This window comes from Pristis pectinata, chromosome 1 (assembly GCF_009764475.1).
Source record: "Pristis pectinata isolate sPriPec2 chromosome 1, sPriPec2.1.pri, whole genome shotgun sequence".
Classification (NCBI taxonomy): domain Eukaryota; kingdom Metazoa; phylum Chordata; class Chondrichthyes; order Rhinopristiformes; family Pristidae; genus Pristis; species Pristis pectinata.
Window position 1 is genome coordinate 82,817,052 of NC_067405.1, and position 21,616 is coordinate 82,838,667.

Genomic DNA, 21,616 nt, shown 5'->3' on the forward strand with positions numbered 1-21,616 from the left:
AAGACTATCCTTTTGATATGGATTTTCTCATTCCAGGAAAAAATGCAGTTGTATACGTTTATCAGATATCTTTATGTTTTGACTCACAAACATTGAGTTCTGGGGGCTGAATAGATCTAGTTTTAATAACCCTAGATAAACAATACATTGTGAATAAAGATAGAGAGTGAATCAGACAGCTTTTACAAGATACAGTAATCACAGATATTAAATGAAGACTGAGATTTGTACACCTGAATTAATCAATTCATTTTTATTTGGATGGTTGAAAGAAGATGGGTCATTAAATTAGTGGCTTTATAGTTAGATTTCCATACCACAGATAAATGCCCTTCAAAACACAAATCAAATGAGTACAGGAGACAAAGATTATTTGGGGGGGGGGGGGGTTAATAAAATAAAAACAATCCATTATTTGTCAGCCTTTTTTTTATTGGAATACACAAGACATGTTGGCATGCTTAGTGAATATTTTATTTTACTGGTTTATAAAAATAAAATACAAAATAATTTTAGAACACAACATAAAACACTGTACAAGGCTTTGATATGATACAAATCAAAGAACTTAAATAATTACATCTTTATGTACACCCTACCTTCAAATGATGTATGTCATTTGTTCATCTGCATATACTCTGCAGACTATGAAACCTGCCAGACCATTTCATACTCATTGTTGCTTTTGTAAAGTATTATGTTGATGCTAAATAGGGCTCCATAAAACAGATCACAATTCTTGGCCAAGATAATCAAAAGTAGCATAAAAGGCATTAAAATCTTTATTTCCCATCCTTTCAAGTTGTGCAATGAAATTCAAAGTATCTAGTAGATGCAATTTAAGTTTGGAAATATTATTCTTTTAACTACAAAGACAATGAATAGAAATCACCACATGAAACACCTAGCAATCTATTCTTCAGCTTAAGAGCTTAGAAACTTTTAGATACTTGATAATAGCAAAGCCTTTTGTATCTGCACCTCTTCATATTATGTAGCCATGATGCCCATATCTTGAGCAATGCAGTTTATTTATGTACAATCTTCTACCAGGAAGGAAGTTTGATTGACCTGCATGGAGCCCAATTTCCATTCACATTTTTAAAAAATCTTATGTAAATCAGATTATATATTCCCATGAGCCGTTGAACAACAAGCCCAACAGGAGTGAAGGAAATATTGTCAAAGGAAATTGGTGCCACAAAAAAAATCGTAAAAATCTTTTAGCACCTTGAATGCAACCATTTGCTAGAGTCATGGCCAATTTAGTCTTTCAGTGCACACAATTTGTACGTAAAGCTCAAGGTAGCTAAAGTGGACAGACTGAGGAAGGTCAGCAATTTGGTAACTCCTTGTCTCTTAATTATTAACATAAAATACAAAGTTTGAAATGACTTCAGATTAATTTAATGAATGCATGCATAAAGCTTTACTGTCTCATGTTTGAACATTACATTGACATAAATTTACATGTTATATCATTAGCCTAGATTACATACATATGAGTGATAACATTATTAATCTAGAGTCACTTCAGTCTACAGGTTTAAAAGTGCAGTAATTTCACTTTGAGTAGGTGCATGATGCTGCATCCTCTATTTGAATTCAGTGGAAGTAACACTATTCCATCCCTGCTGCACTAACCTTACCAAACTTGGTTAAAGCTGCCATAGTTCCTATTGTGGCCACAGTAGAGAACTTCTGTTTTGTCAAAGACTCCCGCAGCCCCCCACCCCACCCCAACTTTGTTAGATTTTTATAAAAATTTCCCTTTTGAAAACAACTATGACAAACACTACAGACTCTTTGACATTTTGTTTGGAAGAGAACTACATGATAAGGGCAAGCACTGAAATACTGTGTTCAAGGGAAATCAAAAAAAGGATACTTGCAGGTTTAAAATGCCCATGCTAAAGGGTTAACAGCTGTACACCTACTGGGCACTCAGGATAAACAATAACTTGGTTGGCATTTTTTGTGTATTACTTTTTTTTGCCTTTACAGTTTAATTACAGAAAAATGTCCTATTTATTCTCCTTCCTGATACAATTATAGCCCCTGTGGGATTAACAAACCCAACACCTCTGCTGTTTCACACCTTAAAGAAGCTCATTTTTTAAGTTTTATCTTGATAGTGCATGTTCCCCATTACGACACTAAGGTTTTGCATGCAGGGGAAAAACTGTAAAGTAAATAGCATTCAGGCATGCAAAACAATCTTACAGCCTGTTTAATTCATATGAAATTAATAAATATATATTACCAAGTGACATGCAGTTATTGTTAACATTTACAATACAATATACAAACCATAAAACAGGGCTTCAATTTGTTTTTAAGCATTTAAGCTGGTCGTTGAAAAGCTTAAATCTTTAATTTACCTAGCACGTTACAATACAGATGGAAAATATTACACGTTAAATAACTGAACCCCACTGAAAGCTAGCAAAAAGTGATAGCCGAAATGATTTCCATTTAACAAACAGGCTTCGCATGACAAGTTTCTTTTAAGAAACTCTTTTTCCTTCAACCAGAGATTCTTGCCTTGGCAGCAAAGTAATATATAGTCAAGATACATTAACATTTTTTAGACAGGCACATGGTACTCAAACGCTAATTGGTATTAGTTTATGCAAAATTATTGCGCATAAAATACTTTGTCTTAATTTTCTTTTGTTGATTTATCACTACCAAATCAACGGCTCATTAATTTTCCTCCTCTTGATTATGTGTTTGCATGATGTCTGATATCACAGTGGTTACAAGGAAAGTAGGTTGGTAAACACATAAAGCAGAGGTTTCCCCATTTTTGTTAGAAAGAAGGAGTTACATCTGAAGTTGCTATTGAGCCTAGCGCTGTTGGGACTAGACTTAGAATAATGGAAAAGAAGAGGCTTTTTGAACACCCCATTCCCCACCTGCCCCCAGCATTCTACCCGCCCCATCCCAACACCTTCCTAACCCAACGTCACATCACTATTCATGCCCATTTTCAAAGAACTAGTATTTTATATCCTTTTAACAGAGGTAATTCGAGATTTTGCCTTCTAATTCTATAGGACAATTACAAAACAGGAAAACTACACTACTCATGTCAGATGTCAGTATGCAACAAACATATGCACTCTGGTCTTTCAACTACTTTGATTTTAACTACTTCCTATGAATCCTGAATCAATTCAGTTACTTAAATTAAATTTTATTTATATCTAGACAGCCTGTACATTAAAAAAAAACTCACAGTTGACATTTTCATAAAAAGATGGCAAAAACATTGGCGATTGAAAATACTACAGCAGCCTTTCTTCTAATTACGATCCTGAGGTCTCCCTCAATTGAAAATGGCACAAGGACAGGTTAAGTTTTGGAGGAGGACACTGTACACAAGATAAAGATGGAAGTATTGGCCTAGTATATCCTACTCAAGTAGCTCAAGGCAGCAGAAGCCAAAATAAAACCTAGCAGCATATTGCACAGAGTTTACCCAACATCCTGTGCGATAGATTAATTTTATACAAAGCAGTACCTGTTCAAAAATCACAAACATCCTGTCCAGTAGCAGATATTTTAAAAGATGGAGCAACATTTAACACAGGAGAGAGGGAGAGAAAGTGAGAAAGCGAAAGAGAGAGAAAGCGAGAGAGAGAGAGGAGGGGGAGGGGAGAGGAGGAGGGGGAGGGGAGAGGAGGAGGGGGAGGGGAGAGGAGGAGGGGGAGGGGAGAGGAGGAGGGGGAGGGGAGAGAGAGAGAAGCAGAGGGTGGGGGAGGGGAGAGAGAGGGGCTGGGGGAGGGGAGAGAGAGGAGGGTGGGGGAACAGGAGAACAGGTGGAGAGATACTGTAGAAATTATTATCTGCTGAGTTTACTGGATATTTTGCCATCTCTGCCTGAGCACTTTCCCTTCATGGATTTACTTTGACACAAGTGGTGAGGACTCCCAGGTCCCTTCAAGCTATTTTTACCCTGTTTACCACAGCCATGCTCCTGCAAGAAGCTTCTCCGGGAGGGCGAGGACCCAGAGTAACTGGGAGGAGAGCGGCTTCTGGCAAAATGTGGCGACGAGCTTCTCTGGTCTGTGTATGGGCGGCCACGTGAAGGGGAGGAGCTAGCAGTGCGCGGCAACGAGGTGCTTCTGGGTGAAGCACTAGGACTCCGTCGGGGGATCACCGGACTTTTGGGTGGAGTTTTGGGACTGCGAGGAGACTGTGGGCTTTTGGATTGTGGGGAGCTTCGGGTCTTTTGGGATCCATTTTGAAGGATTTGAGCAAGATGGGTTAGTAGGTCAGAATCGGAGCTACCACTTCCAACAACTCTGTATCGCCGTAACCTGGAAATGATAATACATGGAAAATACACATTAGAAGGTAGAATACAAGACAATTGGCACTATATGAGCTCAATGTAGAGGTAGGAGTGTGGACTCTAGGTTTGATTAATTCAGCAGTAACAGAACTGGATGCATCTCACCCACTTAAGCTTATAACTGAGGCTGAGATGGCATCCAGTGAACTGCTGCACAATGAGAGGTGGTGTCTTTGGAATGAGGCACCGAAGCAAGTTCCCATCTGCAGCACTACATGGACATAATTGAACCAACAGAATGAATTCAAAGTAGAGTTGGGACTTCTCCCCCATGTCCTTGCTGATATGCAATCCTCAATCAACACAGATACCTGCTCAGTATCCTACAGCTAAAGGTAGGACTCTGAAAATTGGCTGTTACGTTACGCATTAAAAACTTAAGAGCTTGAGAGACAAGATATCAATGGAAATCTTTCCTCACCAGGGGCAAATGCAACATCAACAATCTTTTTTTCAGGTCTATGTAAAAATAGGGAAGTGGAACTGAACAAGGATGTTTGACGATTCAAACACAAAAGACTGCAGATGCTGGAATCTGGAGCAACAAATCTGCTAGAGGAACTCAGCAGGTCAAGCAGCATCTGTGGGGGTGGGAGGGTGGGGCAGGGAGGAGTCATTGACATTTCATAGCATTAGCCCTGAGTTCAGATTTGGGTACAGCAAGCAACGAAAAACATAAATAACTAAGTTGAAGTGAATGCCTGTGCAACCATTGTCTTCATGTGCATTTACTGTGCTTTGAAGTTACTTTAAAACAACTTTGTCACATCAGACTCAAGACATAGTTTAAGTTGCAGTTTAAAATTGATTCATTCATTAAATGTATATCCTGAAATGAAGTTATTGCAAGATAGCACTTACCGGACCTCCACACTGGGTCGAGTTGGAGGCTTGCCTGGAGGTGGCCTTGGGACTAATTGAGTTGAGGTTGAAGTAGGGGTTTGTTCGGTGTTGGTCAATGAAACCGGTCTTGGTATTTTACTTCTCCGGGACTGAAGACTGGTTAGAAGAGAGTCCTCATCAGTCTGTTTGCCCGATTGCTGTTCTGTTCCAGGTTTTAACGGAGGTCCAGAAGGGGTTCCATCGTCTGACAAAGTCATTGACGGGACAGACATTTTCTCTTCTGCAGACTTCTCAGAAGTAGATGACAGATCACCCAGAAGGGACGTTCTGAGCGTGTGTTGTCTCTTTTCAGCTAACTGTCTTGTTAAGTCCGTTTGATGAGCCTTCTTTTGAAGTAGTTTCTCTTTAGCTGAGACAGGAGCTGAAGACTCAGAAATTATTTCTGCATCAGATGCGAGGACTGGGATACGACTTTGCCGGAGAAGGGACGGTTTGCCTTCAACCTTCTTGGGATGGAGTGAATTATCACCAACTGTCAAGATGTGAATCAAATCTCCATTTCTGAATCCACTTAGTTCTGAAAGGTTGTTCTGTTCCTGAATCTTTCTCTGCATCATCTCAGAAATGTAACCTATTTCACACCCATCATTTCCAACATTATTGGCACAGTGCTCTTGCTCCGATACTGCAGCATGAAGCAATTTCTTTACACATTCATACGAAACGCTAGCAGGTTGTTCCTTATCTGTCTCACCTTCAATATACTTATAAAAGCCATTTTCTTCTTGGTCATGAAGTTTATCTTTCAGCCCATCCATTACAAGCTTTGTATACTCCATTGACTTAGACAAAGCATCGTCCTCTCTAATTGAAAGCACTTCACCAGCTGCAGCTGGGCTGGCTATAATATCATTTAAACAATGATCAGATGATTTAATTTCTTCATGCTTTTGCACAGAACTCAAGCTCCCTAGTTGTGCTGATGGCAAACATTCACCACCTATTTGTAGTTGCTTCTCCAAGGGTTCACTTTCACCTGAAGAGTACTGCCCTTCATCAGGCTGACTTCCTCCATCCCCAGAAATCATTTGACCGTCTTTACGTTCAGCTTCTTGAGCTGAATTGAGAGAGTCATCTCTGTTGTGCTCAGAATGAACACTAGTTTTTGCAATTATCTCACCTTGGTTACTGCTTCCTACTGTACCAGTCCTGATAGCCTCTTCCCTTTGAATTGTGTCTATGTCCAGTTCTAGTTTAAGGTCAGCACTGAAGGTACCATTACACAAGGGGCCATGCACTGCCACAGTTGGCCTTGATTTCTCTTCCGGAAAATGGGCTTGCTGTTTTTGATCAATGGTGTTTTCTACTGCATGTTGATCAGTCTCTCTCTGCTCATCGCGCTCTGCAACCACAGAGGCAGCATGAGTTGGTGTTACTGCAGGCTTAGACGCTGTTATCTTAAAAACAAAATAAATAATATTTTGAAAATACAAGTCAAATTACTCACATGCTGCCAAAAATTTCACACGAACTTCATTCAGAAGGATTTTAAAATTCAAACTACAAACAATAATACTCAGAAGTCCATTACATTATTGAGTTTAGTCAAAGCTGTTACAACAAGATGTGAACACAGAGTAATCCATGTTCAACCACGTGGGTAAAACACAATGATTCAACATCTTGCAAACAGTACTGGGAATCTCTGTACTCCCTACATGCTTTTCAATTGTGCTTAGGTGGAATGAAAAGGCTTTAACAATGTTTTCTATGTGTTTTCACACTGAAACAGCAAGTTCCAGCAGACCAAGTGACTGCAGAGGTAGAAACAAAAGTTTAGAAACAAACACCTACTTCAATCTGGGAAGATAGTGGGTTAGGGTTTTTTTGGTGGAACCAGAAGGAAGGGATATCCAAATGTCCTACTGATTTCTTTTCTCCAGATAGAAAGTAAAATCTTCATGTTGGGGAGGGGAAGAAAAATGGAGAGTAGGCAATTCCTCCCAAAGTTTTAGAAAAGGTGGATATTAACAGGATGGAGGATAGTGGAAGAGGTCAACTCTGAAACCTGACGCAAAGGCTTAACAACTGCCCAGAATTTTTGGCACATTTTTGGTGTGACATCTTGCATGCCCTATTCATAAAATTTCTGACACAATGAGACTGGGGAATTAATAATGGGAAGTAAAGAAATGGCAGAGACTATGAACAAATGTTTGGAATCTGTCCTCATAGGAGGAAACTCTAACACCATCCCAATAATAATAGAAAATCCAGGAGAACAAGGGCAGAAGTTAAAACAAAGTAGTGGGCAAGTGTTAGAGTGGGGTATTGAGGCTTTGGTTCAAGAGGCTTTGGTGAGAAGAGGAGAAGGTAGGTGTCTGGTAAGTATATTGTGGAGGGTCGTGGCTGTCACGTGACAGCACTGCCCCCTACCTGGTCAGAAGACACACTACTGCCAATCAAGGTTTGGCCCCACCCCATCCATCAGCACACACCTGACCACTGCCCTTTGTAATCGATTATTCCTTGCTGGCAATGGACCATTGGCCTTTGTAAATTACTTGGGCTGGATGCCCCCAGCCCTATAGAGTGCCACGTGCTAAGCTCTTCCTCTGTGACCTTCAAGGGATCACCCTGCTTCACTCCAGGCTGAGGACTGTGGGACGGTGCTGGAGAAATCATTGGTGAGGTGTGCACTGTTAAAGGGTTGGGAGTGTTTTAGTTAGTGTCCCTGGTAGCATAGAGCCGTGCCTGCTCTGAGTCAAGGGGTGGCAGGTATTGTATTGTTCCTTGATTGTCTGTACCTAGTTCGTTGTGTGTGTGTGTGTGTGTGTGTGTGTGTGTGTGTGTGTGTGTGTGTGTGTGTGTGTGTGTATTTCACCCCCATTGTGATTTTCCCACGCTCGCTATGAACTACGTGCTTGTGTGTTATCCCCGTTACCATTTTCCCATGTTCGTCTTTTGTAAATAAATCATTCATCTCCAGACTGTGTTCAGAGTCCTTGCCTTCTGAGACCCAGAATCTGTTACACAACAGTAAGTTCCTTCTTTTCTTTGATTTCTTGTTTCCTTTTGTGCCACACCAGAGCAGTGAGAATGGTTCCAGGATCAGTGGTGTGTTCAGCTTGTGCAATGTGGGAGTTCTGCGAGTCTTCCTGATAACTACATCTGCACAAGATGCATCCAGCTGCAGCTCCTTATAGACAGTGTTAGGGAACTAGAGCTGCAACTGGATGACCTTTGGCTACCAAGGGATAGAACATAGAACAATTACAGCACAATTCAGGACCTTCGGCCCACAAAGCTGTGCCAAACATGTCCCTACCCTAGAAATTACTAGGCTTACCCATAGCCCTCTATTTTATTCAGCTCCATGTACCTATCTAACACAGTCTCTTGAAAGACCCTATCGTATCAGCCTCCACCACTGTTTCCGGCAGCCCGTTCCATGCACTCACCACTCTGAGTAAAAAACTTACCCCTGACATCTCCTCTATATCTACTCCCCAGCACCTTAAACCTATGTCCTCTTGTGGCCACCATTTCAGCCCTGGGGAAAAGCCTCTGACTATCTACCCTATCAATACTGCTCATCATCTTATACACCTCAATCAGGTCCCCCCTCATCCTCTGTCTCTCCAAGGAGAAAAGGCCGAGTTCCCTCAACCTGCTTTCATAAGGCATGCTCCACATTCCAAGCAGCATCCTTGTAAATCTCCTCTGCACCCTTTCTATGGCTTCCACATCTTTCCTGTAGTGAGGCAACCAGAACTGAGCACAGTACTCCAAGTGGGGTCTGACCAGGGACCTATATAGCTGCAACAATACCTTATGGCTCCTAAATTCAATTCCCCGATTGATGAAGGACAATACACCATATGCCTTCTTCACCACAGAGTCAACCTGCGCAGCTGCTTCGAGCGTCCTATGGACTCGGACCCCAAGATCCCTCTGATCCTCCACACAGCCAAGAGTCCTACCATTAATACTATATTCCACCAATATATTTGACCTACCATAAATAATGGGGAGTACGTAGACAAGAGCTACAGGGAGGCAGTCACTCCTAAATTGCAGGAGGCAGGTAGCTGGGTGACTGTCAGGAGAAGGAAGGAGAATGGGCAGGTAGTGCAGAGTGCCCCTGAGGTCGCTCCCCTCAATAACAGGTATACCGTTTTGGATACTGTTGGGGGGCAACCTTCCAGGGGAAAGCTGCAGTGACCAGGTCTCTGGCACTGAACCTGGTTGTGTGGTGCAAAAGGGAAGGGGGGAGAAGAGGAGGGCAGTAGTGATAGGGGATTCCATAGTAAGGGGGGGGCAGACAGGAGATTGTGGACGTGAAAGAGACTTATGGATGGTATGTTGCCTCCTGGGTGCCAGGGTCAGGGACGTCTCAGATCTGGGCCACAGCATTCTGAAGGGGGAGGGTAAACAGCCAGAGGTCATGGTACATATTGGTACCAATGACATAGGTAGGAAAAGAGAATGAGGTCCTGAAGAGGGAATGTAGGGAGTTAGGTAGGAAGCTGAAAAGCAGGACCTCAAGGGTAGTAATCTCTGGAGTGCTGCCTGTGACACGTGCCAGTGAGGGTAAGAATAGGATGATTTGGCAGATGAATGCATGGCTGAGGAATTGGTGCAGGGGGCAGGGTTGATCATTGGGATCTCTTCTGGGGAAGGTACGACCTGCACAAAAGGGATGGGTTACACCTGAACTGAAGGGGGACCGATGTTTGTTAGAACTGTTGGGAAAGGTTTAAACTAGTTCGGCAGGGGGATGGGAACCGGAGTGATAGGTCAGAGGTTGGTGCATTTAGTGTACAAGTAGATGCAGAGTGTAGAAAGACTGTGAGGAAGTATAGGTATTTGAAAGAGGCATTTGCAGTCAGTTGGATGGGCTGAAGTGTGTCTACTTTAATGCTAAAAGTATCAGGAACAAGGCTGATGAACTTAGAGCATGGATAAGTATGTGGAACTATGATGTGATGGCCATTACAGAGACTTGGCTGTCACAAGGGCAGGAATGGCTGCTGGATATTCCGGGGCTTAGATGTTTCAAAAGGGACAGGGATGGAGGTAAGAGGTGGGGGAGTGGCTTTGCTGATCAGTGTCACAGCTGTAGAAAGGGAGGATGAGCTGGGAGGATCGTCTACTGAGTCAGTGTGGGTGGACGTCAGTAACAGGAACGGAGCAATCACTCTATTGGGAGTGTTCTACAGACCCAATAGCAGCAGAGACACTGAGGAGCAGATCGGGAGGCAGATTTTGGAAAGGTGCAAAAATAACAGGGTTGTTGTCATGGGTGATTTCAACTTTCCTAATATTGATTGGCACCTCCTTAGTGTAAAGGGGATAGATGGAGCTGAGTTTGTTAGGTGTGTCCAGGAAGGATTCCTGACACAGTATGTGGACGGGCTGGCTAGAGGAGAGGCCATACTGGACCTGGTACTAGGCAATGAGCCTGATCAGGGTTCAGATCTCTTGGTGGGAGAGCATTCTGGAGACAGTGACAATAACTCCTTGACCTTTACCATCACCTTGAAGAAAAATAGGAGCAGACAATATGGGAAAGTGTTTAACTGGGGGAGGGGAAATTATGATGCTATTAGGCAGGAACTTGGGAGCATAAATTGGGAACAGATGTTCTTGGGGAAGTGCACAGCAGAAATGTGGAGATTGTTTAGGGAGTACTTGCATGGGGTTCTGGATAGGTTTGTCCCATTGAGGCAGGGTAAGGATGGTAGAGTGAAGGAACTGGTTGACAAGAGATGTGGAATATCTTTTCAAGAGGAAGAAAGTTTACCTGAGGTTTAGAAAGCATGGATCAAACAGGGCTCTGAAGACTTACAAGGTAGCCAGGAGGGAGCTTAAGAATGGACTTAGGAGAGCTAGAAGGGGGCATGAGAAGTCCTTGGCAAGTAGGATCAAGGAAAACCCCAAGGTGTTCTACACGTATGTGATGAATAGGAGGATGATTGTGAGGGTCAGACCGATCAGGGATAAAAGAGGAAACATGTGCCTGGAGTCGGAAGAGGTAGGGGAGGTCCTAAATGAATACTTTGCTTCAGTATTCACCAGAGAGCGAGAGACCTTGACATTTGTGAGGATAGCGTATGACAGGCTGATATATGCTAGGGCACGTTGACATGAGGGAAGAGGACGTGCTGGAACTTTTGAAAAACATTAGGATAGTTAAGTCACCGGGGCAGGACGGAATATATTCAAGGTTATTACGGGAAGCAAGGGAAGAGATTGCTGCACCTTTGGCGATGATCTTTGCATCCTCACTGGCCAGAGAAGTAGTGCCAGATGATTGGAAGGTGGCAAATGTTGTTCCTTTGTTTAAAAAAGGGAGTAGGGATAACCCAGGGAATTACAGACCAGTGAGTCTTACTTCAGTGGTGGGCAAATTACTGGAGAAGATTCTTAGAGACAGGATTTATGGACATTTTGAGAAGCATCAGCTGATTAGGGATTTGTGAGGGGCAGGTCATGCCTCATAAGCCTTATTGAATTCTTTGAGGATGTGACAAAGCACATTGATGAAGGTAGAGCACTGGATGTGGTGTACATGGATTTTAGTAAGGCGTTTGATAAGGTTCCTCATGGAAGGCTCATTCAGAAAGTCAGGAGATATGGGATCCAGGGAAACTTGGCTGTGTGGATTCAGAATTGGCTCACTCAGAAGCGGGAAGCTTGCGAGCAGTTTAAAAAGCAGAAGAAAAAACAACTTCGGCAGTTTCGTTTTTGGGTTGTTTTGGCACCGTTTGGACTTCGGAGCAGCTAAGTTTTTTCCTCTCTAACCAGGAATAGTGGGGCAAGACTGTGCAGGCGCGTGACGTAAGCGGGTAGCGGAGTGAGAGGGAGCAGAGTGATTGGGCTTTGGCGGTAAAGGGGTGAGGCAGGATCCACTTATCTAACACTTTCTTCGGCATCAAGAGGCAGAGGCCATCTGCAACAACACTAGTGAGTAGCTGGTATGTAAAGGTAAGGTTTACTGTTATTATTATAAATTTTTTAAGTAGACTACAGCTAGGTAGGGGGGAAAAAAAACTAGTTCAGATGGAGGGCATGGCGATGTGCTGCAGGCTGCTTGAGGTGGGAACTAGTGGACCCTGCTGTGATGCAGTAACCACATCTGCAGTAAGTGTTTGAAGCTAGAGGAACTTCAGCTCATAATTGATGAGCTGGAGTCGCAGCTTCAAACACTGTGGAGCATCAGGGAGGGACAGAGATACATAAGATGCTGTGCATTGGGAGGCAGTCACCCCTCTTAAAGCAGGTACTTCTAGGGTCCAGGAGGCAGAGAGATGGGTGACGGTCAGGGCAGAGAAGGGGAACAGGCAGACAGTGCAGAGGACCCCGGAGGCTGTTCCCCTCAGTAACAGGTTTTCCGTTTTGGATGCTGTTGACGGGAATGACCTACAGGGATCAAGCAGCAGAAGCCAAGTCTCTTGGCACTGGGACTGGTCCTGCTGCTCAGAAGGGAAGGGAGGAGAAGAGGAGGGCAATAGTAATAGGGAACTCAATAGTCAGAGGAACAGACAGGAGGTTCCGTGGACATGAGCAAGAATCCCGGATGGTATGTTGCCTCCCAGGTGCCAGGGTCCGGGATGTCTCTGATCAGGTCCACAGCATTCTTGAGCAGGAGGGAACGCAGCCATAAGTCGTGGTACATGCTGGTACCAACGACATAGGTAGGAAGGGGGATGAGGTCCTGAAGAGTGAGTTTAGGGAGCGAGGCAGAAGGCTGAAGAATAGGACCTCAAGGGTAGCAATCTCAGGATTGCTGCCAGTGCCATGAGATAGTGAAGGTAAGAATAGGAGGTGATGGCAGTTGAATGCGTGGCTGAGGAGTTGGTGCAGGGACTAAGATTTCAATTTTTGGATCATTGGGATCTCTTCTGGGGAAGGTGGGACCTGTACAGAGTGGATGGGTTATACCTGAACTCGAGGGGGACCAATGTCCTTGCAGGCAGGTTTGCTAGTATGGTTCGGGAGGGTTTAAACTAGTTTGCGAGGGGGGTGGGAACCGGAGGGATAGGTCAGTGGAAGAAGTGCATGGAGTAAAGTCAGATCTAGCATATAGAGAGGCTTTGAGGAAAGAGAAGCGGAGTATAGGGTATAGAAGTAGAAAAGTGGATGGGCTAAAGTGCATTTACTTGAATGCAAGTATCAGGAATAAGGGTGATGAACTAAGAGCTTGGATAAATACGTGGAACTATGATATTGTGGCTTTTGCAGAGACTTGGCTGTCACCAGGGCAGGAATAGATACTGAATATTCCTGGATTTCAGTGTTTTAAAAGGGATAGGGATGGGGGGAGAAGAGGAGGAGGGATGGGGGGAAGAAGAGGAGGAGGGGTGGCGTTACTGGTCAGGGACACTATTACAGCTGCAGAAAGGGTGGATAATGTAGAAGGATCCTCTCTGGAGTCAATATGGGTGGAAGTTAGGAACAAGAAAGGAGCAGTTACTCTACTGGGAGTATTCTATAGGCCCCCTGGTAGCAGTAGGGATACTGAGGAGCACATTGGGAGGCAGTTTTTGGAAAGGTGCAAGGATAACAGGGTTGTTCTCATGGGAGACTTCAACTTCCCAAATATTGATTAGCACCTTCTTAGTACCAAAGGTTTAGATGGGGCAGAGTTTGTGTGTCCAGGACAGATTCCTGTCACAGTATGTTGCCAGACCGACTAGAGGGAATGTCATATTAGATCACTGTAATGAACCATGTTAGGTGACATATCTCTCGGTGGGTGAGCATTTGGGGGACAATGACAACTGCTCCCTAACCTTTAGCATTGTCATGGAAAAGGATAGGAGCAGAGAGGACAGGAAGATATTGTCTTGGCAAATTATGAAGCTATAAGGCTAGAACTTGCGAGAGTAAATTGGGATGACATTTTTGAAGGGAAATGTATTATGGGGATGTGGTTGTTGTTCAGGGATCTCTTGCAGGATGTTCGGGATAAATTTGTCCTGGTGAGGCAGAGAAGGAATGGCAGGGTGGAGGAACCATGGGTGACAAGAGAGGTGGAACAACTAGTTAGGAAGAAGGCAGCATACATAAGGTTTAGGAAGTAAGGATCAGATAGGTCTCGAGGAATATAGGGTAGCAAGGAAGGAACTTAAGAAGGGGCCAAGGAGAGAAAGAAGGGGACATGAAAAGGCCTTGGCGAGTAGGGTTAAGGAAAATCCCAAGGCTTTTTTCATTTGTGTGAAGAGCAGAAGGATGACGAGAGTGAACGAAAGACCCATTAGAGACAAAAGTGGGAAGATGTGCCTGGAAGCTGTGGAAGTGGGTGAGGTCCTCAATGAATACTTCAGTATTCACCAAGGAGAGGGGCAGTGTTGGTAAGGTTACTGTTCTGGAGCATGTGGATATCAAGAGGGAGGATGTGTTGGAGCTGTTAGAAAATATTAGCACAGGTAAGTCCCCGGTACCTGATGGAATAGTCCCCAGGCTGCTCCACGAGGTGAGGGAGGAGACTGCTGAACCGTTGGCTAGGATCTTTGAGTCCTCGTTGTCCACGGGAATGGTACCAGAGGATTGGAGGGTGGCAAATGTTGTCCCCATATTCAAAAAAGGAAGTAGGGATAGTCCAGGGAATCATAGACCAGTGAGCCTTACGTCTGTGGTGGGCAAGCTGTTGGAAAGGATCCTTAGAGATAGGATCTATGGGCATTTAGAGAATCATGGTCTGATCAGGGACAGCCAGCATGGCTTTGTGAAGGGCAGATCATGTCTCGCAAGCCTGATAGGGTTCTTTGAGGAGGTGACCAGGCAAATTGATGAGGGTAGTGCAGTAGATATGGTCTACATGGATTTTAGTAAGGCATTAGAAAAGGTTCCACATGGCAGGCTTCTTCAGAAGGTCAGAAGGCATGGGATCGAAGGAGGCTTGGCGATGTGGATTCAGAATTAGCTTGCCTTTAGAAAGCAAAGGGTTGTGGTGGAGGGAGTGCATTCAGATTGGAGGGCTGTGACTAGTGGTGTCCCACAAGGATCGGTTCTGGGACCTCTACTTTTCGTGATTTTTATTAATGATCTGGATGAGGGGTAGAAGGGTGAGTTGGCAAGTTTGCAGATGACACAAAGGTTGGTGGTGTTGTGGATACTGTGAAGGACTGTTGAAGATTGCAGAGGGATATTGATAGGATGCAGAGCTGGGTTGACAAGTGACAGATGGAGTTCAATCTGGAGAAGTGTGAGGTGGTACACTTTGGAAGGACAAACTCCAAGGTGGAATACAAAGTTAAAGGCAGGATTCTGGATAGTGTGGAGGAGCAGAGGGATCTGGGGGTTCATATCCACAGACCCCTGAAAGTTGCCTCACAGGTGGATAGGGTAGTTAAGAAAGCTTATGGGATGTTAGCATTCATAAGTCGTGGGATCGAGTTTAAGAGCCGCGAGGTGATGATGCAGCTCTACAAAACTCTGGTTAGACCACACTTGGAGTACTGAGTCCAGTTCTGGTCGCCTCATTATAGGAAGGATGTAGAAGCGTTTTAAAGGGTGCAGAGGAGATTTACCAGGATGCTGCCTAGATTAGAGAGAATGCATTATGAGGAGAGACTAAGGGAGCTAGGGCTTTACTCTTTGGAGAGGAGGAGGATGAGGGGACACATGATAGAGGTATACAAAATGCTAAGAGGAATAGATAGAGTGGACAGCCAGCGCCTCTTCCCCATGGCACCAGTGCTCAATACAAGAGGGCATGGCTTTAAGGTAATGGGTGGGAAGTTCAAGGGAGATATTAGAGGGAGGTTCTTCACCCAGAGAGTGGTTGGTGCATGGAATGCGCTGCCTGGGGTGGTGGTGGAGGCAAGTGCATTGGTCAATTTCAAGAGATTGCTAGATAAGCATATATGGAGGAATTTAAAATACAGGGACATTTGGGGGAAGGGGTTAGATAGTTTTTTTAGGCGAGGTTTAAAGGTTGGCACAACATTGTGGGCCGAAGGGCCTGTATTGTGCTGTACTTTCTAGGAGTCTATGACAGGGCGGTGGTAGATGGAGCTTATTCTGCCTGGTGACCAGTGGTGTTCTGCAGGGATCTGTTCTGGGACCACTGCTCTTTGTGATTTTTATAAATGACTTGGATGAGGATGTGGAAGGGTAGGTTAGTAAGTTTGCTGATGATAAAGGTTGGTGGTGTTGTGGATGGTGTGTTGTAGATTACAGCAAGATATTGATAGAATGCAGAGCTGGGCTGAGAATTGGCAGATGGGAGTTCAACCTGGAAAAGTGTGAAGTGATACACTTCAGGACATCAAATTTGAAGGCAAAATACAAGATTAATGGCAGGACTCTTAGCAGTGTGGAGGAACAGAGGGATCTTGGGGTCAGTAGCGTGGCAGTTAGCGCGATGCTATTACAGTGCCAGCGATCGGGGTTCGATTCCCGTCGCTGTCCGTAAGGAGTTTGTACGTTCTCCCATGTCTATGTGGGTTTCCTCCGGGTGCTCCAGTTTCCTCCTACATTGCAAAGACGTTCGGGTAGGTTAATTTGGGTTTAAAATGGACGACGCGGACTCGTTGGGCTGGAAGGGCCTGTTACCACACTGTAAATAAAATTAATTTAATAGATCCCTCAAGGTTGCCAGGCAGGTTGATAGGGTTGTTAAGAAGGCGTATAGTGTATTGGCCTTCATTAGTCGGGGTATTGAGTTCAAGAGCCGCCAAGTAATGTTGCAGCTCTACAGAACTCTGGTTAGACCACACTTGGAGTATTGCATTCAGTTCTGGTTTCCTCATTATAGGAAGGATGTGGAAGCTTTAGAGAGGGTGCAGAGGAGATTTACTAGGATGCTGCCTGGATTGGAGAGCATGTCTTATGAGGATAGGTTGAGTGAGCTAGGGCTTTTCTCTTTGGAGAGGAGGAGGATGAGAGGAGACTTGATTGAGGTATACAAGATAAGAGGCATAGATCGTATGGACAGTCAGAGACCTTTTCCCAGGGCGACAATGGCTAAGGGGGGGGGGCATAATTTTAAGGAGATCGGAGGAAGATAAGGGGGATGTCAGGGATAAGTTTTTTTGTACAGAGTTGTGGGTGTGTGGAATGCACTGCCAGCAGAGGTTGTGGGGGCAAATACATTAGGGACATTTAAGAGACTTAAATAGCCACATGAATGATAGAGAAATGGAGGGCTATATGGGCTGGGGGGTGGGGGGGAAGGGAAGGGTTAGATAGATCTTAGAGCAGGATAAAATTTCAGCACAACATTGTGGGCCGAAAGGCCCGTACTGTGCTGTTATGTTCTAATACACTATCATGAGAGAAAAGCTACCAGGCAAACTAATGGGAGTAAAGCCTAACAAATCCCCTGGAAGTGACAGCCTGTATCCACAGGTCACAAAAGAAGGGTCTGCACAGATGGTGCACTTATTCATCATGATTTGGACAGACCTATTGATCCTGGAGAGTTCCCAGAAGATTGGAAAACATCAAATGTATTGCTCCTCTTCAAAATGGAGGGAGGCAGAAGAAACAGCAGACCAGCTAGCTTGACATCTGTCATTGGGAAAGTGCCAGTCATTCCAGAACACTCAACTAAGGAGGTAGAAGAATATTTAGAAAATATTTACGTAATTAAGCAGAATCAACATGGTTTTGTGAAAGGGAAATCATATTTTGCCAAATATTACTTTTTTTGAGGAAGCAACAAGCAGTAAGATAGATAAATGGGGATCAGTAGATGTACTGTATTTGGGTATACAAAAGACATTCCCTGAGATTTAATACAAGATTACGGTAAAAGTTCATGGCATACAGATGATTTGTTAACCAACAGAAACCAGAGAATTAGGATAAATGGGTCATTATTAGGATAGTGCGTGGATTGGTGCTGGGCCTCAGTAAGTTCTGATCCATATAAATGACTGGGATGAAGAGACTGAGTATAATGGAGCCAAATTAGCAGACAACACAAAGAAAAGGTAGAAAAGCAAGTTGTGGGGAAGATGCAGAGTCCACAAATGGATATAGATAAATAGGTGAGCAAAAAATTTGACAAATGGAAGAATAATGTGTGGAAATGTTAGGTTATCCACTTCAGTCGGAAAAACAAACTGGTGTCCTTGTACAAAGCTAGCATACAGCGAAAAGATAAATGTTGGAATGTTGGCCTATGTTGCAAGGGGGCTGGGGTACAAAGGTAAAGAAGCCTTTTTAAAACTGTACAGGCGAGACCACACTTGGAAAACTGCATACTGCATTGGTCTCCTTGTTTAGGGGTAATTCGGAGAAGCTTTGCAAGATTGGTAGCAGGGATGAAGGGGCTGGTTTTGTGGTAAGGTCGAGTCTATGTGACTGGAGATCAGAAAATGAGAGAAAATCTTATTGAAACATTACATTCTGAGGTAGGTTGCTGGGCCAGATGCTTAGAGAATATTGCCGCTCATGGAGGAATGCAGAACTAAGGAGCATACGTTCAGAATAAAGGGCTGCCCATTTACGAGACTGAGAAGAGCTTCCTCTCTCAGGATAGTATGTATCCGGGGTAAATAATTCCAGAGAGGAGTGGAGACCAATTTACTGAATGTATAAAAAGCTAATAAGGAAGTCAAGTGCAACAGGGAACAGGCAGTAAACTGGGGTTGAGGCCAAGATCAAATCAGCCATAATCTCATAGAAAAGTGGGGGGTTCATTTGGTTTACTCCAGATCCTATTTCATTAAGTTCACTGACATTGTTTTATGTCTAAAGAACTTTAAGATAATGATAGCTTCCACCACTTAAGGCAAACACTCACTGCTGTACTGAAGGAGTGTTAAAAGGCAAACACCTCTTCTCTCTCAAGTCAATGTAATAGATCACATGGAACATTGAAGAAGAGCAGGGCATCCCTGATACCCTGCCCAGTATTACTCTCCAACCCACATCACTAAAACGAGTCTTGCCATTATCACAGCACTGATCTGAAAAGAAAGTGGGACAGGATTAATGCTCCAATATAGGGCCATTACAGACTCAATAAAATGAGTTGGCTCTTTTCATGCTGTAACTATTTTTAAAATCTGTTTTTAAAACCTGTACTTCGCTGGCAAGGCAGCATTCATTGCTGAAGCCTAATTGACCTTATGAAAGCAATAGAGAACTGCCTTAGACTGTAGTCATTTTGATAAAGGTAACCCCACTGTGCTTTTAATTGCAGCCTACCAAACTGACAAAGGTATTGTAGAAGAAGAACTTGTGGGAGTGTGTTAGGGATTGCTTCTAAGAGCAGAACCTCCAGGAAGTGGCTATTTTAGATCCGGTCATATGTAATGAGGAAGGATTAACAAGAGATTTTGTGGTTAAAGATTCCCTCAGAGGTAATGACTACATTATGATATTCCAGGTACAGTTTGAGGGTGAACACCAAAGGATCAAAACACCTTCATTTTTGAAAATCCTGCAGGAAAAATAACATTATTGTGAGTCTGAAACTCTCTGGGACCTAACCCTCCCTTTTCCCACTGACACGCAATTTTCTTAGGAACACAGCTACTGCATTATAGCAGAACTACCTGCAATTAAGGCAGCAAACTCGAATTAGGCCTTTATTGTGAAGGGGATCGATTTTTAAAAAAAGGGAGTTTTTATTACAGTAGTACAGGGTGTTGGTGAGGCCACACTTGGAATACTGTGCACAGTTTTGGTCCTATTCCCTAAAAGAGAATATTGTTGTTGGAGGCAGTCCAAAGGGGATTCGCCAGGCTAATTCCTGAGATGAAAGGGTTGTCCTATGAAGAGAGGCTGGACAGTTTGACTCTGTATTCCTTGAAGTTTAGAAGAATGAGAGGCGAATTTATTCAAACAAAAGTTCCTACGAAGGCTTGACAGGGTAGATGTCGAGATGTTTTCACTAGTGGGAGAGTCACAAACAAGAGGACATCCTTACAAAATAAGGGACTGGTCATTTAAAACTGGAGGTGTGCAGAAATTTTTTCACACTGGGTAATGAATCTCTGGAATTCCCTGCTCTACTTACAAGCCTGTGCCTGAAAGTTGTCCAGATCTTGCTGCAAGCAGACATGGGCTGCTTCATTTGCTGAGAGTTTTTTTTTGAATGGAACATTGTGCAATCAGTGAATGTCCTCACTTCTGACCTAATGATGGAAGGAAGATCATTGATGATGCAGCCAAATATGGTTGGGTTCTCAGCAAGTCCTGCAATGATGTCCTGCAGCTAGGATGATTAACCTCCAACAACAGCCACCAGCTTCCTTTGTGCAAGGAGCAACTCCAGCCAATGGTGTGTTTTCCCTTTGATGCTCACTGACCAGTTTTTCCAGGACGTGATGCCACACTTGGTCAAATTCTGCCTTGATGTCAAGGGCAGGCACTCTCACCTCACCTTTGGAATTCAGCTCTTTGGTCCATGACTGCAATGAAGCTGGAGCCAAGTGGTCCTGCCAGACCCAGCCGGACATCAGTGAGTTGATTGTTTGCGGGTAATTACTGCTGATAGCATGGTCAACAACAGCTTCACTCATTTTGTTGATGTGCGACAGTAAATTGCTGGATTCAATTTGTTTTGTATTTTGTGGACAGGATATAACTGACAATTTTCCACATTGTTGGGTCGATGCCAGTGTTGTAACTGCACTGGAATACCTCAGTCAGAAGTGCAGCTCAGAGTCAGTAATACAGCATGGAAACAGGAACTTCAGCCCAGCTCATCCATGCCAACCAAGGTATCCACTCTAGCTAATCCCAATTGCCCGCATTTGGCCCATACCCCTCTAAACCTTTCCTATCCATGTACTTCCCCAAATGTCTTTTTACATGTTGTCACTGTACCTTCCTCAACCACTTCCTCTGGCAGCTCATTCCATATATATACTATCCTCAGCGTGAAGAAGTTGCCCCTCAGGTCCTGTTTAAATCCCTCCCCTCTCACCTTAAACCTATGCCCTCTGGTTTTCAATTTCCTTTCCCTAGGTAAAAGGACTGTGTGCATTCACCTCATCTATGCTCATGATTTTATCCATCTCTTTAAGGCCACTCCTCAGTATCCTACACTCCAAGGAATAAAATCCTAGCCTGCCCAATCTCTCCCTATAATTTAGGCCCGAGTCCTGGCAACATTTTCATAAATCTTCTTTGCACTCTTTCCAGCTTAGTTACATCTTTCTTATAACAGGGTAACCAAAATGGTACAGAATACTTCAGATACAGCTTCACCAATGTCTTGTACAACTGCAACAATAACGTCCCAACTCCATAGAACAATACAGCACAATACAGGCCCTTTGGCCCACTATGTTGTGCCAACCTTCAAACCACTCCTAAGACTATCTCACCCCTTCCTCCCACATATCCCTCTATTTGAAATTCCTCCATATGCTTATCTAACAATCTCTTGAACTTGACCAACGTATCAGCCTCCACCATCACTCCAGGCAGCGCATTCCATGC

General features: G+C 43.9%; 1 protein-coding gene across 4 annotated transcripts in view; it reads right to left on the reverse strand.

Annotated features, from left to right (window-relative positions):
* Window positions 1–238: 238 nt before the first annotated feature.
* The window catches only part of LOC127578397 (tau-tubulin kinase 2-like), a 227,024-nt gene continuing 205,646 nt past the window's right edge, over window positions 239–21,616 (reverse strand). For all 4 annotated transcript variants that reach the window (XM_052030378.1, XM_052030397.1, XM_052030387.1 and 1 more), the window contains 2 exons: window positions 5,222–6,660; window positions 239–4,325 (listed from right to left, as the gene is read on the reverse strand). In XM_052030378.1, coding sequence (XP_051886338.1) covers window positions 3,848–4,325; window positions 5,222–6,660 — 1,917 coding nt within the window. In that variant the 3' untranslated portion in view covers window positions 239–3,847. The remainder of the gene's footprint in view (window positions 4,326–5,221; window positions 6,661–21,616) is intronic.